Source organism: Penicillium angulare, assembly GCF_028827245.1.
Source record: "Penicillium angulare strain IBT 27051 chromosome Unknown utg000003l_segment0_segment0, whole genome shotgun sequence".
NCBI classification, from domain to species: domain Eukaryota; kingdom Fungi; phylum Ascomycota; class Eurotiomycetes; order Eurotiales; family Aspergillaceae; genus Penicillium; species Penicillium angulare.
This window is the reverse complement of record NW_026623162.1, coordinates 2,466,699-2,481,080: the sequence shown is the minus strand read 5'-3', so window position 1 is coordinate 2,481,080 and position 14,382 is coordinate 2,466,699. Positions and strand designations below refer to the sequence as shown.

Genomic DNA, 14,382 nt, shown 5'->3' with positions numbered 1-14,382 from the left:
CCGGAATGTGGACAAAGGGCGTTATCATGTGGAGTTTGAGTAGAGCATAGAGCCATAGACCAGACTCGCGAGTATAAAACATGGTGGATCCGAATGAGACTGGAAAGAGAAACTTGTGTGAGTGGACTCATCGAAGCGATCATTGAACATAACAAGCTTTTCTATCATTGATACTTATTACCTCATGAGGTCCTCGTTTACCCACATCAGCGCCTTCGTGGCTTTGTCTCATGCGGCAGTGACTCTACTGGACCCAAGTGATTATCTTGATCTGGGGGTCGACGCGGACGATAATGCCCTTGCAGCTGACTACGAAAACCCAGGTGCAACATACCAGACTATCGCTATTACTGGGCCCCATTACTTCTTTGACAACGAGACTACGCTTGCGCGGGAAACATACACTGTGGATCAAAATGACACCAGTGTCATCGTCATCACGGAGGAGTCCAACATAGACATGACCTACATTGATGTGATCAAGAACGGCTATGCTTCCAGTCTCAATCAAGCCAGTTTTTATGGTGCAAATGCGGCCATCAATGTAGCAAACGCATCAGTTTCATACATTGACCATTCCAACATCACAACACGTAATGGTGCAGCCAATATCTATGCATATGGCACTAATACTACAGTTGTTGTGACCAATACCGACCTCTACAGCTCGGGCCCATGTGCACATGGACTCTATGCGTCCGGTAATGGCACAATATATGCGTCTAACGTCCGACAGTACTCGGGGGTATCCGAAGCTCTGCTTTTGCTGGTGACGGTCCTGCGGGATATCTGCATATCAGCGACTCAGTAGCTCACACAGCTGAACGTGGGAGCGCGATATTCTACGCTCTCGGAGAAGCATATGCCACAAACGTAGTTGGAATTGCAGATCACTCGCCCGGCCTCTTCTCGGACGGTGGCCAGAAATCCGCCTTTGACAATGTGGATTTCACTGCTGGTTTGCTGGCCGGAACTGTTCTGTTCTGTTCCCAGCCTCGCGAGACTGGTGCATCGCTCTCGTTTAGTAATTCGCGTTTGACGACAACGGGAGTGACCATGCCGGGGCTATAGTTTGGTAATATTATTGCCGAAGTCCAGATATTGGCGACGATGATAAACACGATATCCGGAATCCTTGTGGTGGCCAACTCGTCTCGTATCACTCCTGAATTTGACTATTTTGCGGGAGCTGAGTACAGCAGCTATGTGCTACCGGCCATTGTCGACATCGCTGTGTCCTCGTCCGAGCTGGAGGGGGACTTGGTCACATATAATGGTAGCTCCATCACTTGGACGCTGGGCGATTAATCCATCTGGACTGGTACCGCATATTCAAAGAACGGCGAAGGAACCGTTGGTGTCAATCTGGATGCGACGTCAAAGTGGGTGGTTACGGCAGATACGATAGTGCAGAACATCACAGTGGCCAATGTGTCGAGCATTGTAGACCAGGGGTATTCGATCTCTTACAACCTAAGCTCCAGTGCGAATGCGTGGTTGAATGGGGGTACAGTTCAGCTTTCGGGTGGGGGGAAATTGACTCCCAGTTAGAGGACGTCTGTATCTTCCCTCTTGCCGGGGAGATTGCATGTAGATGAACCGTGACTCAAGTTCCGGATGAGTGTTTTTCATCCCATGTTGCGTCTACCAGTTGTCAGGTTCATAAGTGACTAGTTTCCCCGTCAATGATATAGATAGTACAAGCTCAGGTGAAGTGAAATGGAATAAGATGAAAATGCATAGTGCCAAATCTTGAAAGATCTCTATTATACAGAATTGTCATTAAGTTCATACAGTCATTAGAAAGAGGTCGAGCCCCATAGTATACAGTCTCCAGCACATCCAAAGGTACCCATACCCTCAAAAGAATGCACCACATCTTGAATCCTCGTGAACCCGATAACAATCCAATCCACAAGTCCTCAAATGACAATTTTTACAGCGGATCTTCCCCCAATACCCACACATGCAACAGAAATGCCTTGGCAACCGCGACGAGTTCGGCGGACCAGCCCGTGATGCATTATAGGATAGTGGAGGCTCAGCAAGCAAGCGCTGAACAATCTTGTCGGATGGCATAGTAGGCGCATACGAGCGCAAAAGAGGATCATCATCATGCTCCGTCTTCGAAAGCTTTTGTTTTCGCTCAAAATCCTCCTCACCCGCTTCTGCTTCTGTGGTACTTGCAGCCACACCAGGGGTCCCAGGAACAGAGGGCGTAGGCGTTGAAGCTGACGCGCCTGCTCCGCGCTTCTTGTTCTTCGCCGAGCTCAAAGGAGCCACAGGTGTTGAACTTCGCCTCGAAGCCGTAGAAGCTGCAGCTTTGCTCACCCTCGCAACCGCCGCAGTCGCAGCCGCACTCATACCCGCGCCGCTCTGCACAGTTGTTCCCGTGGCCCCACTAGCTGCAGCATTACTGAGGGCGGCCTCCTCGTCATCGAGATGGTTTCTGAATGTTTTCTGAGATTGGAGAATGCGGCGGACGTTGGATGTTGTCTTTGCACGCGTTCCGCGCGCCCCGGCCTCCTTAGCTTGTTTCACGGGGATGGGAACCGCGACGTCGCGGTGGTTCTCGCGGTCCAGCTCCGCTAGATGCCGTATTATAGCGTTGGTTCGGCGGGAGGACGTATCGCCGCCCTTTCCAGCGTCGCGGATTCCGCGTTTGCGGCTTAGTGTTGGGGCTATGGCGGCTTGAGCTGAGTTGAAGGCTCGGTCGGCGACATAGGACCAGCCTGGTTGAGGGACTGAACCTTTATCGGCGAGGAGCTCGACACGAAACATTGTGTTCGCTCAGTTTACTTCTGGGAAGTGACTGGGATGTATTGGAGAGAGTTCGGAGAAGGAAACGTTAGCTAAACCAATTGATTTGGGATGATTAAAGTGTTTGGTGTGTTTGCACTGAAATTTGATAGCTGTTAATGACCCGCGCGCTAAGCTTAAATAGTGCAGGTGGGTACCCAGCTGTGCAGCTCACCTGCTTTCTTCGAGATTGCCACTTAACATCTTCAACTGTAGGAGCAGCCCAACGTTAATTTTTCGCGTTGACTGATTTGCTAAATATCATAGGTCATCAGTCAAAATGGCTTTACGCTCAAAACTTTTCCTACCGCTGCGTGGACGCGTCATCACTCGACCTTTCTCGGTCTCCCGTCCCCGTTGGGAGGCTGCGCCTTTACCTGCAAGAAAGCCCGTGGGTGCTTTCCGTGGAGGGTAAGCCAAAATTCTTCGGCCTAAGTTTAATCTTGATACCCACAAAGGGTGTTCATTTGAATTTACCTAACTACGTGCAGCGTCTTCGGATTCCTGTCCGGTGGGGTTGTTGCCGGCGCGTCCGTTTACTACTATATCTTGGGTGATTATCGCATGGCAAATGAAATGCTGAATGATGATATCATAGTAAGTTTAACTGTCCCTTTTAAAAACTGACTGCGCCAATATATTATGTTTGATGTTACCGGGAACTGACATTGATATTCTCTCCCCACACGGGGAGAGGTCTTTGTCATACAGGCGCTTCAGTCAGCTACCATGAAGCTTCAGAAATACATCACCGAGCTGGAGAACAAGTTCAACCAACTGCAGAAGAAATGAAAAAAGGTCCCTGGTGGACTCTGTAACCTTTTATTGGACATTTGATATTTTCCATCGGTGTTTCGTGGTGTTTTTTTCTGCATCTGAATTACGATGAAAATTTTGGCCAAAGCCAAATATCAATAAGGAGAACCCTATGATTGCCTGTTAGATTTTGAATGTATATAAATTCAAAGTAATCACGATATGTAAATGCTTTAAGTTATAATAAGCCCTGGATGTTCCCAATGAACTTTGGAATAGGAACCTTTGTGTAGGTAGTATGTTTTATGACGGATACATCATGATGTGGTGGAGAAACATTGATTGAAAACGATACTGTAATTATTTGAAGAAGATACAAGGTATATTGGTGTGCTATAACTACGCACAGAACATAATGGGGAATTATCTGTGGGCTACTTTAACTGTACAAAATGGGAAGTGACACAGATCTAAGGCGCTCAGTTCGCCATCGTACTCTCATTGAACAAGTCCGCCAGCAAATCGTCCCGACAAATGCCCAAGTCTGCGCTTTCCATACGATATGTGCTCTCAAAGACATAGATGCTAAGTCGCTCGAAGAACGGTCGTAAAACTCGCTCAACAATCTCATCTTTGGCCGTCTCTCGAATGTGATCTGAGATAAGCCAAGGGCGTCTGAGACCACGCGCTGCGGGCTCGACAGGCTCATTGGAAACAGATGGGGAGAGAATATCGTGACGTCCGAAGCTCTGGGCAACCTCATCAGCCAGGGCAACTGGTTCCCATTGGCCAGGAGGATAAACTGCGTCGATGGTATCGGTCACAAACAGCCATTCCAGAAGCTGGAAGTCATCTGGAGCGGTGACTAGAAGGACATCCAGCAGCTTGCATGCCTGAAGGAGCGAGTAAGGACCGTACACTTCTGACTGCGAGCCGCGTGGAACAGCAGAGAGAGCTTCCTGCAATTCGGAGTTAACTAAAGGCCAGAAAGGCGCCATGGTCGAAGGTGAGGTTTTAAGCGCAAGGGCCCGCAGAACCATAAATATCTCTGCCCGCGTTGCGGATGACGGCGAAGAGGAACTAGTAGCGGCTAGAAGATCCTCTAGCTTTTGACGTAGGGCTGGCAATTCGCCTACAAAGTAATCGGTATTCGCAGAAAGAAGAAGCACCGCTACGCGCCGCAGGTTGAGTTGCGTCTTGCGATCCGCTTCTAACCGCGCTGCAGAGGCTCCCACGCCAAACATGATACCTGCTGTGCTCGGTGGTGGCATTCGAGTGAGAAGCTCTGCTAGCCTTTCCTTATCAACGAGGGCCCATTGACGCAAAAGATCCATCCAATTCCCTTTGATGAGATCAACTTGCAATCCAAAGAAGCGGGGGTCGTTGAACGCATCAGCAATGTCCTTTTTCCAGACCTTCGCAGCTGCAGGGACCTTGGCCATTTGTTGTAGTAGAACCATCACATTGCAGTTGAGATTATTGGGGAATAGTCGAGATCGAATGAGAGGACCGACGACATTTGTTGACACACCACTGATTGCGGTGTTGATGCGGTCTGAGTCACCCAAGGTTGTGATAAAGGATGGCATAGATACTGCGAGAATACTCAACATATCATCGGGTCCAGTATGGGACACTGCTGTACGGTCATAATCTATAGAAGATCTCGCTAGAGAACCAGCGTCTTGGTTCAACCCAAGTGGCTTGCTTGTGAAGACAGCAGTGAGCAGGCGAAGAACGACATCCTGTGAAGAAATAGTCAGTAAAATGTGATGGCGATTTCATAAAGACTTGACGAACCCCGAGTTCTTTACGCATACGACGGTCTTCACCAAACGTCGTGTTCTCAAGCTTCACTCCCAGAATAGCAGCAAATTCAATAAGTCGTGGAAGAATTTGACGATGTGGAAAGGGGTTGCTAAGTACATCTCGCAGGAATGTTGTGCAGTCAGTCCATATTTCGTCCAGGGCATCATCGTCCAAAGAACGGGCGTATGCGACCAAGAAGCTCGCAAGCTCCGATTCAGAAAGACTAGTTGTAAGGGATGATTTGCGATTAGCATCAAGTGCGCCGGGATTTGTCCGGGTGTAAATTGCATTGAACACGGCGGGAATCGTGATCTTGGGACTCGATCCATCAAGAGTATGCAGAAGGCTGAAAATAAGTGTTGCACTATCCGTGTCAGATTTGGTCCACATTTCAACTAGAGTTTCAAGACATTCTAGTGCCTCGGCAGTAAAGAAATGTTCAAGAATGCGTCTTGACCGATTTCTCATTCGCAATGAAGTATATTGGAAGGATGCCATAGACGCAAAATCCGGAGAAGGACCGACTCGGTCGCCTGCGCCCCATGCCCAAATAGAGAAACAAAGGCGAACGGCGTCTTGAAAGCACAAGAGAACGGTTAAGCGATCATTTGCGGTGTTAGAACGGCCTTGATTACCATCAGAGTTAAAAACACCAGACACCATGTTACCGAAAAAGCCTTGAGGCTGGTCCGGGCTTTTTGCGGCCGGAATGTTTGACTCCTCTACGAGAAGTCGTTCATGCGCATTGGCAATACACGTTTCAAGGCCAGTAAGCAAAGCAATGGTGGCATATTCTGAGCGGTCTCGTGGCCAATCTTCTGTTTGCTGAAACCCACGCTGGAGCCTTCCAAAAGCTGCTTTTGTCTCCCTACAAAGGCATTCAACCAGCATGAGAAGAATTTGAAAAAGAGAGCCCGAGTAGAGTGGAAGAACTTCGCTAAGTAATCCGATCCATCGGTCTACTATTTCATGTGATTTCGTTGAGCTGATACCCTTGAGCAAACAGTCTAAAAGACGCTCTGGGGGCCGAGGGAATTGTACCGAGGGTTGGCCTCTGTCACCCTTATCACTGGTAAAAGATAATATAGAAGGACTTGTCAAGCGGTCACGAGAGCTTGCCCGTTGGTGCTTGGGTCTGGGGGGTGGTGGAGGTGCATAGGCCTGGGCGAATCGAACCTTCAAAGCTGCAAGAAGGGTGTCGATGAGGGCCGATTGCACTGCAATACTACCACCTTCATCTGCTGCGATGAGAAGGCGATCCACGAGGAAATCGTCAATTCCAGATTCCACCAGATTCTCCGCGCCGGGTCCAAGAAGGAGCTGTCGCATGAGATGAAGTGCATCATTTTGCAATCTCTCTCCTTCCCGGCTGTCTTGGGTCGCCATTGAACTCTTGTCGTCGATTATTTTGTGGCAAGCCTCGAATATGGTTGCGTGGAAGCTCTTTGAATCAACATTGTCTGTTTGAAGGATCGAGTTAATGAATAATTTCGATGAGTAGCCGGAACGAGGAATACCTTCGGACTTAGGCGCCTCTGAGCGCTTCTCGTTCTGTCCCAGTGTATAATTGAGAAACGTGATCCAGCCCCCATGAGAAAGAGACGAGATCACATTTGATGCCGTTCGCAACAAATAGTTACACTCTTTGTAATCATCTGGAGCAATTGACAGATTGTCTCCAGCAACGGAACTAGGAGTGTCACGCTCAAATAGTTCCTCAAGTTTTAATAGAATGACATGGAATATCCTGTAGGCGTAGAGAATAATAAACAGGTTAATGATACGAGCTTTTATGCACTGATCTGGCATGTTAGCTTACCTATGAATGGAATGGAGTTCTTGGAGCCACTGTTGAACACTCTGGGAGACATCGCTAGGCTCCTGAGAGAGGAGGTCAAGGACAATGAAAAGTGGGCGTTCAAGCACCGAGCATTGATAAGAAATCAAGCTTCCTCCAACATCAAAGATTTGCTTTGGAGGTTGCTCGTGCATGCTGTGGTGGCTGTGGTTCCATAACACATAGAATCTTTCAGCTTGCTCTTCTGATGAGAGATGATGAGAGCTTGTCGTTGATGAGCTAATCATCAAAGATGTTATAGATGCTTCAACCAGATGATCAACCCATGATATTGAGTGAAGCAACCATAGACACCGAACAGCTTCAACATGAAATTTGGGGCTCAGTGGTGACAAATATTGCCAGAGCTGTTCAACCAGACTTGGTACCAGGCCACACGCATCCTCATAGTTGATATAAAATCCCAGACTATGGATGGCAAATACATTTGTCAACGCAGAGGTTATCGTAGAGATAACTGAAAACGCTGTTGTTGTCAATTTATTTTCTCCCTTGGCTAACCTTCGTGATAAAGCCCCATAAAACCGCTTGTCACGAAGAACTCGAGATTTGGGGAGTTTCATGAGCAGTGTTACAAGGATATCGACCTTTTCATGAAGACATGGGGCGCCATTGTCATTTTCCAGTGCTTCAACGGCCAAGTCATGAGCTTCACGAATGATCATTTCGCTGAGTTGCTTAGGACCAAATGGAAGAGGAGGGAGATCAAGGCTGTTTTTGCTGTTTTCATAAAAACTGTGAATCTTATTCAAAACGTCCCGATCGCCGGATTTCGCGTCGGTGGCCACTTTCTCCTGGCCTGTCTTTCGCGAGAAAGATCTTTCTGTAAGCAACGGGCTTAAAGACTTCAGCACACTGCTCAAAGCCGTAGTTAGGGATCTTTTATCCACAATTGCTCCCGATGAAGGCTTATACAAAGATATTTCTCGCATCCGTACGAGGACCGAAAGTGTCAATAGAGGAACGTGAACCTGAAGCATGTCCTCCTCTCGGACATTGAAGTTTCCGATGATGAATCGCGCAAGATCGAGGTTACGCAAAACCAGTTCTGGATCTTTCTCGGTATCGATAGAGCGAAAATCAACTAGGCCCAATATCTCAGAAAAAATTACGCTGCTTTCGACACCGTCAAAGAAGGCACTAGCACTGCGAAAAACTTCCTCGTAATTATTCCTAGAAGTCTGTTCCTCAAACATCTGAACACTGCGAATTGTGGGGAGAAACACTGCAGGGACAATGTAACCGCCAATTTCCCAACGGTCCATCAAGGAAAGTGAGATTCGGAAAGGCTTCGTTCTTTCGGACGGAATTTGAGAGCCTCGAGTAATCATCTTGAGAAGTCCATTTACCAGTGGTTGCAAGCCGACCCGACTGAAATACTGCGATTGTGAAAGCTCCTTGGCATCTGTAGAGGCCGAGTGTGTAGTTTCAGAGGAGAACTTTCTACCATCAGTGGAAGAACGCTCCCGGTCATTGTTAGGCTCGGGGCCAAGGAACCATGCCCACAGTCGCCGATTCAAGCCCATCTCTCGTCGAGTGACCACGCCCACGGCCGCAACGATTAAAGTTTCAAGATCAGCATCCGTGATTCGTGACTGGAGAATCGGCGAGTTGAGTGGCAGGTGTGTTACCAAAAGATCAAGGAAATTTCGTTGAACCAAAATCTGTTCATCAGACAGGCCCGATGCAAAGCATCGAATCAACAGGCCCGGCTCTGGGAGGATCACAGAGTCAGCCGCGGCTAACATCTCAGGTGGAATATCCTTCACATCCCCAGTCTCGGCCGTGCTCTGGCGACGGCCTGCAATGCCTAACCTAGGCAGGTAGCGATTCAAATAAGCTAGTACACCAAGACGTCTGCTTGGGTTCGTGATAGATGCGAGAAACAGGCATTGCCAAAAGTATTGCCCAGAGGCCCCAGCTTCAGATGTTTTCTGTGTCTCCAGCCTTCCTCCTACTTCGCGAAGCTTATTGATGATACGGAGTGTCGGTTCGAAATCGTCACTCGTCTCTTCTTCTAGTCCCGGGAGCAAGGCCAGGATAATAGCTTTCAAGGCTGGCCGAAGAGCTCGTGGTTCCAAATCGACGATATAACCTTCCACCAAGGAAAGAAAGAGAGGGCGGACTGTAAGGGAAGCGAATGTCAAGGTGGGCGCAAGGCCAGGTAGGTACAAGGGCAAGTCGTGCGATAGCCCATCGAGCTAGGAAAACCATAATCAGTCAAAACCTATCCAATATCACACAAGTTTCACAGAACATACTTTAATCAGCCCAAATATGTAGGTATATACTTCAAGAGCCTTCTGGTGAACACCAGACGGCAATGATGGGTTCAAACATTGAGCAAGTCGCTTCGAGACGAGAACTTTATGAGGAACAACAGGTTGATCTGGTGGATGGGTTTGAAGTGCCTGGCCATATGTCAGCCATACAATAATGATCTAGGCCCTTTTATATGACCAACTCACCTTCAAAAGGCGACTGAGAAAGGATATGTAGTCGGCCCATTCTTGTAAGGCATTGTCGAATAGTGATAAGGCTCGTTCAACGCTCGACGCATAACGGCGATAACTTTTGTCTTTTTTGACGGATCCTAATGAGAATACAAACGTTAACCATCAATTCCTGTATCAGCTTAAGAATCACGGAGCGGGCTGCAGACCTTCTTTTCCCTGCAAACGCGTGCGTGTCAAGGAGCTCTCGGAGCTTGCGGGGGAGTTTGACCTCGGAAAGGCACTGGGATCAAGGCTCATGGTGCCAATGTCGAACTTCAAATTGATGCAAAGACTGTGAGCTGCACCTCATCATACCTAGGAATAATAAAGAGGACCCCTAGGGGAGGGCAAGTTGAACGTTGAAGGTGTTGGAGAAAGGGCCACGCAGGCGGCTACATTAGATGTTTTGTCCGCCTTGGGCGAGCTCCGTCCGACTCGCCGACCGACGTCAGCGTCTCAAACAGTTCCTCTACCCCACGCCGAACTAATAATTCCGGGCAAGACTTGGATCTTCTTAATTTTTATGATGCGCAATCCATGATATACTGCCCCGCACTGCAGCGACTGCCTCTACAAGCGCACGCCCATAGCGGGGATGAATGCGCCGCAGCCATACCCCCAGAGCGATAGCCGGGATGAGCCTGCCGATGAGAACTCGCCAGCGCCAGTGAACTCTGATCCATCTCACAGAGACTCTAGCCCGAGCTCAGAGGGCGAACGACCTCCTTTACCTCCGCGGCCTAATACTTTAAGCCTCCTCAACGACGAATCAGCATCCCGGGCGGGGGCTACAACAGCTGTGTCGCGGACGGAAATCGATACACAAACAAACGAGGGGGCGGGGAATGCATACTCCTCGCTGGGTATTCGGGGCATCTCCCAGGGCTTAAAAGCTAAAGCCAGTCTTGGCCATCTCACCAGCTCACGAGGAAGTGAAGCAGGAGACACAGCCAGCATTCGAAGCTCCGCCCAAATTGGCGATGTCGGAGACGTCGATGCTTTGTTCAGAGATTTTATCACATCAACTCATGGGGAAAATTCAGAAACTACAGGTTTACTTCATTACGCCGAGTTTCCCGCTGATGATGTGAATGATGATGAGTTCTTAACTGAATTCGAGCCTGTTGGAGAAATCGACGAAGAAGCCGGTAACGAAGGTAGAATCCTGCGTTTCCTCAAATGTAACACACTGAATCCATCGGACTAATACGAGGCAGATTCTCTTTTGGAGCGCTTCAAGTCGAAGCAAAAGCACTTCTTAATCCTGTCTGCTGCTGGTAAGCCAATTTGGACACGCCACGGTGATGGTGGTTTGATATCCACCTATGTCGGAATCATTCAAACAATCATCTCATTCTACGAGGACTCTGAAGACCAACTAAGAAATTTCTCGGCTGGGGACACGAAGTTTGTCATTGTCACCCATGGGCCTTTGCATCTTGTCGCAATTAGCCGAATGATGGAGAGCGATAATCAGCTTAGACTGCAACTTGAAGCGTTGTACATGCAGATTTTATCCACGTTAACGCTACCTTCTCTTACTCACCTATTCTCTGTTCGACCATCTACCGATTTAAAGCGACCACTCCAAGGGTCCGAAACTCTTCTGTCCTCTCTAGCTGATAGTTTTACCCGTGGATCACCGTCCACTTTGCTGTCAGCTCTTGAGTGTCTGAAGATCCGCAAACAGCACAGACAAGCCATTAACAATGCTCTACTGAAGACAAAGACTAAAAACCTACTCTATGGGCTAATTGTCGCCGGTGGACGACTGGTCAGTGTTGTGCGGCCAAAGAAGCACTCGCTTCATCCGGGAGATCTTCAGCTCCTGTTTAACATGGTCTTTGAGGCTGATGGAGTCAAAGCTGGCGGTGGGGAAAGTTGGATTCCTGTTTGTCTGCCTGGCTTCAACAGTAACGGCTACTTACATATGTACGTCAGCTTTCTCGATCTTCGAAGTGGTGTTGAAGAACACGAATATATTTTGAAAGAAGAATCTGTCGCCATTGTCCTCATTAGCCCAGACAAAGAAAGCTTCTTCGAGATGCAAGCAATGCGGGATGCCTTTGTCGAACAAATGGAGAAGAATGGCAGCCTCAAGATAATTAAAGCTGCAATCGACCAAGGCCGGCCAGCCACGACAGACATCGTGCCCGGGTCTGTGCTGCATCATTTCTTATACAAATCAAGAGCGAATGTGCAGTTTACCATGTCCTCTTTCAACCCAACCTTCTCTTCAGTATCTCGACGCCGAAGGTCAGGACAGAAATTCTTTGCCACTTATCTTATTATTTTCCTAGGCTAATATTTCCTCGCAGGCTTATGTCTATCTATAATAATCTTCATGCAAGCATTCATGCTAAAAATACCCATGTGAAAGTGCACCATTGCGTGTCACGGTCAGCTAGCTCATTCGCCTGGGTAACCCCGGTATTTGAGCTTTATTGTATTGCTGAGCCAAATGCGAACCGCAATGCGTTGGTACAAAGTGCTACCAAGATTGCGCAGTGGGTTCATCAGGAGGAAGAGAGGATTTTCATCATCGGCGGCGCGGTACGTACAGAATTCCAAGTTTGTATAGTCCATGTCTCAACTAACAAAACTCTTAGGTTTTCTAATACTCACAAGACTCAACTTTACATACAGCGGCTTTGGCAAATATTGATATGTCTGTTATATACCTAGCTACATGTAACATAATTTGAATGAATGGTTCATATTTCTACGCATCTGATGTATCTTGTTCGAAGCAATGTTGTCGCCGATTCCTGCGACCGCAACGAACTCAACATATGACAAAAGTGATCTTAAAGCTCTAGTCAATAGAGTCATCACGAAGGTTGAAAAGTTGGCGCATAACCTCGCCGGACTTGCTCCGCAGTGCATCATGATACATGGTGTTGGTGATGAATTGCTTGATCCCCTTGATCTTGCTCGCAGTGTTGGAGGCTAGGTCGTAATGCACGTACATATCGTCAATGTATGAGGCAGCATAGACTGGAACTTCATTTCTAGCAAGCTGTGCCTCGTCATACAGAGCTGGCCAATCACTGGTGTTGGCCAGGGCCTCTGCTACGTCTCGGAGTTGACTCAGCTCCGTGTATGAGTCGAGCATGTCTTTGAAGACCTACAGTGAATGTTAGATAAACGGGTCCCATTATGAATTTGAGGGGCAGGCCTTACCATCTCTCCGGTAAAGTAAATATGTGGCTGAGATCCAGCAATTTGGAATGCAGGATTTTCTGAACGTTGTCTATCGGCTGCCCAACGAGACGATTTGCTGATTTTATGTTAGCCAACTGCTCATCAAAGATCATAAATCATACCCACCCTTGGCAGTAAATTGCCTCATGGAGGATGGCGTAGATAATGTTTTTATCCATCCCACCGTTGCTGTCGATTGTGGCTAAAGTGGGCACTGTAAGAAAGCCGAATATTTGCAGATCGTTCCAAGCACGAAGGACAATGTCTAATACAACTATGTGAGTATAACGTCGTTAAAAAAGCAAGAGTAGCTTATTCACCATGCATAATATCGAGGCCACCTATAAATTCAGTCAATATTAATATAGAATGCATTCTGTGTGGGCAATCTCACCATGAAATCCGAACATAATGCCGAGTTGTTGGAACCGAGACGGAGAGAGCCATCCTGACGGTAAAGCAACGTTGTGGGTATTCAAGTACTCCATGATGGTCTTGACTCGCTCGGCGTCCTCGGGGTACTTCTCATAGTATGCCCAGTTTCTTTCCACAACCTTTTCTATTAATTTGTCAGGAAAGGATTTCCGAGGGCAGACATGTAAATACACTTACCATACGTGCGAGCGTACACGGGGTCTGGCCCGTCAACGAGCGGAGGCAGGCCACCAGTGAGAAATGCTTCCCTCAATCCCTCGGGGCTTTCAAGAGATTGAAAGTTAGCGGCAAAAAGCCACGATATACAGATTGAAGACTTGCTATATGTACTTACAACTTCGAGAGATAGGTGATGGCACAGAAACCACCAAAGCTCTGGCCCATGACACTCCATTTCTTTTGATCTTCGGGGTAATCCTTCGTCAAATATTGTCGAATTGCCTCACAATCACGTACAATACTGTCGGCACGGAAATGCTTGAGATACTCGGCCTGTTGAATAGCATTGCCCTGGCGAGCGAGGGTTGCAGCCGTGAGAGTAGAGCTAAGGCCAGTGCCACGCTGATCCAGAAAAAGGACCTAAACTCGAGTGTTAAAAAAATTCGACAAAATCTTCCTTTGCATTGACATTGAATAGCCAGTTAGGTATGGCAGCTACTTACTTGATACCCCTTATTGAGCACTGGCTCAATCCACCCGTAGTTCTGCGGGGCACTGCATCCGAAGCCCGGGCCACCTTGGAGGTAGACGAGCCATGGCTGCTTGCTCTCTTCTTTCGTTGGTTCGACGGGTTTGTTGAAGCGAGAAACACTTCGAGCGAAGAGCCTCAACGTGTCATCTTGTGGCTTGCTGTAGTCAACGGGAACGTCAAAGAACAGCTCGGACACCCTGAGTTTGCCTAGTGATGGCAATCAGCGTCTGCTGGGTGTAGAATGGTAGCTAATCGACTGTCACTCTTAGCAATGCAAAACATACCGGGAATATTGTGGAACCGTCTATCAATGAGCTTTGCTGCCATTGTTGTGG

At 48.0% G+C, this 14,382-nt stretch overlaps 6 protein-coding genes across 6 annotated transcripts; 3 read left to right on the top strand and 3 right to left on the bottom strand.

The window, feature by feature from the left end:
• Positions 1 to 184: 184 nt before the first annotated feature.
• Positions 185 to 1,308, top strand: N7478_003086 (uncharacterized protein; the record flags this gene model as incomplete). Its single annotated transcript, XM_056919300.1, has 3 exons — positions 185 to 677; positions 737 to 1,024; positions 1,094 to 1,308. The coding sequence occupies 3 exons, from the start codon at positions 185 to 187 to the stop codon at positions 1,306 to 1,308; spliced, it is 996 nt and encodes a 331-aa protein (XP_056782458.1).
• Positions 1,309 to 1,860: 552 nt separating this feature from the next.
• On the bottom strand, positions 1,861 to 2,781 carry N7478_003085 (putative HIT finger domain protein; the record flags this gene model as incomplete). Its single annotated transcript, XM_056919299.1, has 1 exon — positions 1,861 to 2,781. The coding sequence occupies one exon, from the start codon at positions 2,779 to 2,781 to the stop codon at positions 1,861 to 1,863; it is 921 nt and encodes a 306-aa protein (XP_056782457.1).
• Positions 2,782 to 3,079: 298 nt separating this feature from the next.
• N7478_003084 (uncharacterized protein) lies at positions 3,080 to 3,591 on the top strand (the record flags this gene model as incomplete). The annotated part of the gene is made up of 3 exons (XM_056919298.1): positions 3,080 to 3,210; positions 3,291 to 3,396; positions 3,496 to 3,591. 3 exons carry the CDS (start codon positions 3,080 to 3,082, stop codon positions 3,589 to 3,591), a joined length of 333 nt encoding a protein of 110 aa, XP_056782456.1.
• Positions 3,592 to 4,034: 443 nt separating this feature from the next.
• N7478_003083 (dopey family protein) lies at positions 4,035 to 9,975 on the bottom strand (the record flags this gene model as incomplete). Its single annotated transcript, XM_056919297.1, has 6 exons — positions 4,035 to 5,300; positions 5,356 to 7,111; positions 7,184 to 9,423; positions 9,484 to 9,633; positions 9,691 to 9,815; positions 9,885 to 9,975. 6 exons carry the CDS (start codon positions 9,973 to 9,975, stop codon positions 4,035 to 4,037), a joined length of 5,628 nt encoding a protein of 1,875 aa, XP_056782455.1.
• A 337-nt stretch (positions 9,976 to 10,312) lies between these two features.
• N7478_003082 (guanine nucleotide exchange factor MON1) lies at positions 10,313 to 12,335 on the top strand (the record flags this gene model as incomplete). Its single annotated transcript, XM_056919296.1, has 4 exons — positions 10,313 to 10,874; positions 10,935 to 11,973; positions 12,036 to 12,270; positions 12,327 to 12,335. The coding sequence occupies 4 exons, from the start codon at positions 10,313 to 10,315 to the stop codon at positions 12,333 to 12,335; spliced, it is 1,845 nt and encodes a 614-aa protein (XP_056782454.1).
• Positions 12,336 to 12,532: 197 nt separating this feature from the next.
• Positions 12,533 to 14,374, bottom strand: N7478_003081 (proline iminopeptidase; the record flags this gene model as incomplete). The annotated part of the gene is made up of 9 exons (XM_056919295.1): positions 12,533 to 12,844; positions 12,901 to 12,997; positions 13,048 to 13,195; positions 13,242 to 13,262; positions 13,316 to 13,480; positions 13,534 to 13,619; positions 13,691 to 13,935; positions 14,019 to 14,254; positions 14,332 to 14,374. The coding sequence occupies 9 exons, from the start codon at positions 14,372 to 14,374 to the stop codon at positions 12,533 to 12,535; spliced, it is 1,353 nt and encodes a 450-aa protein (XP_056782453.1).
• Positions 14,375 to 14,382: the final 8 nt, after the last annotated feature.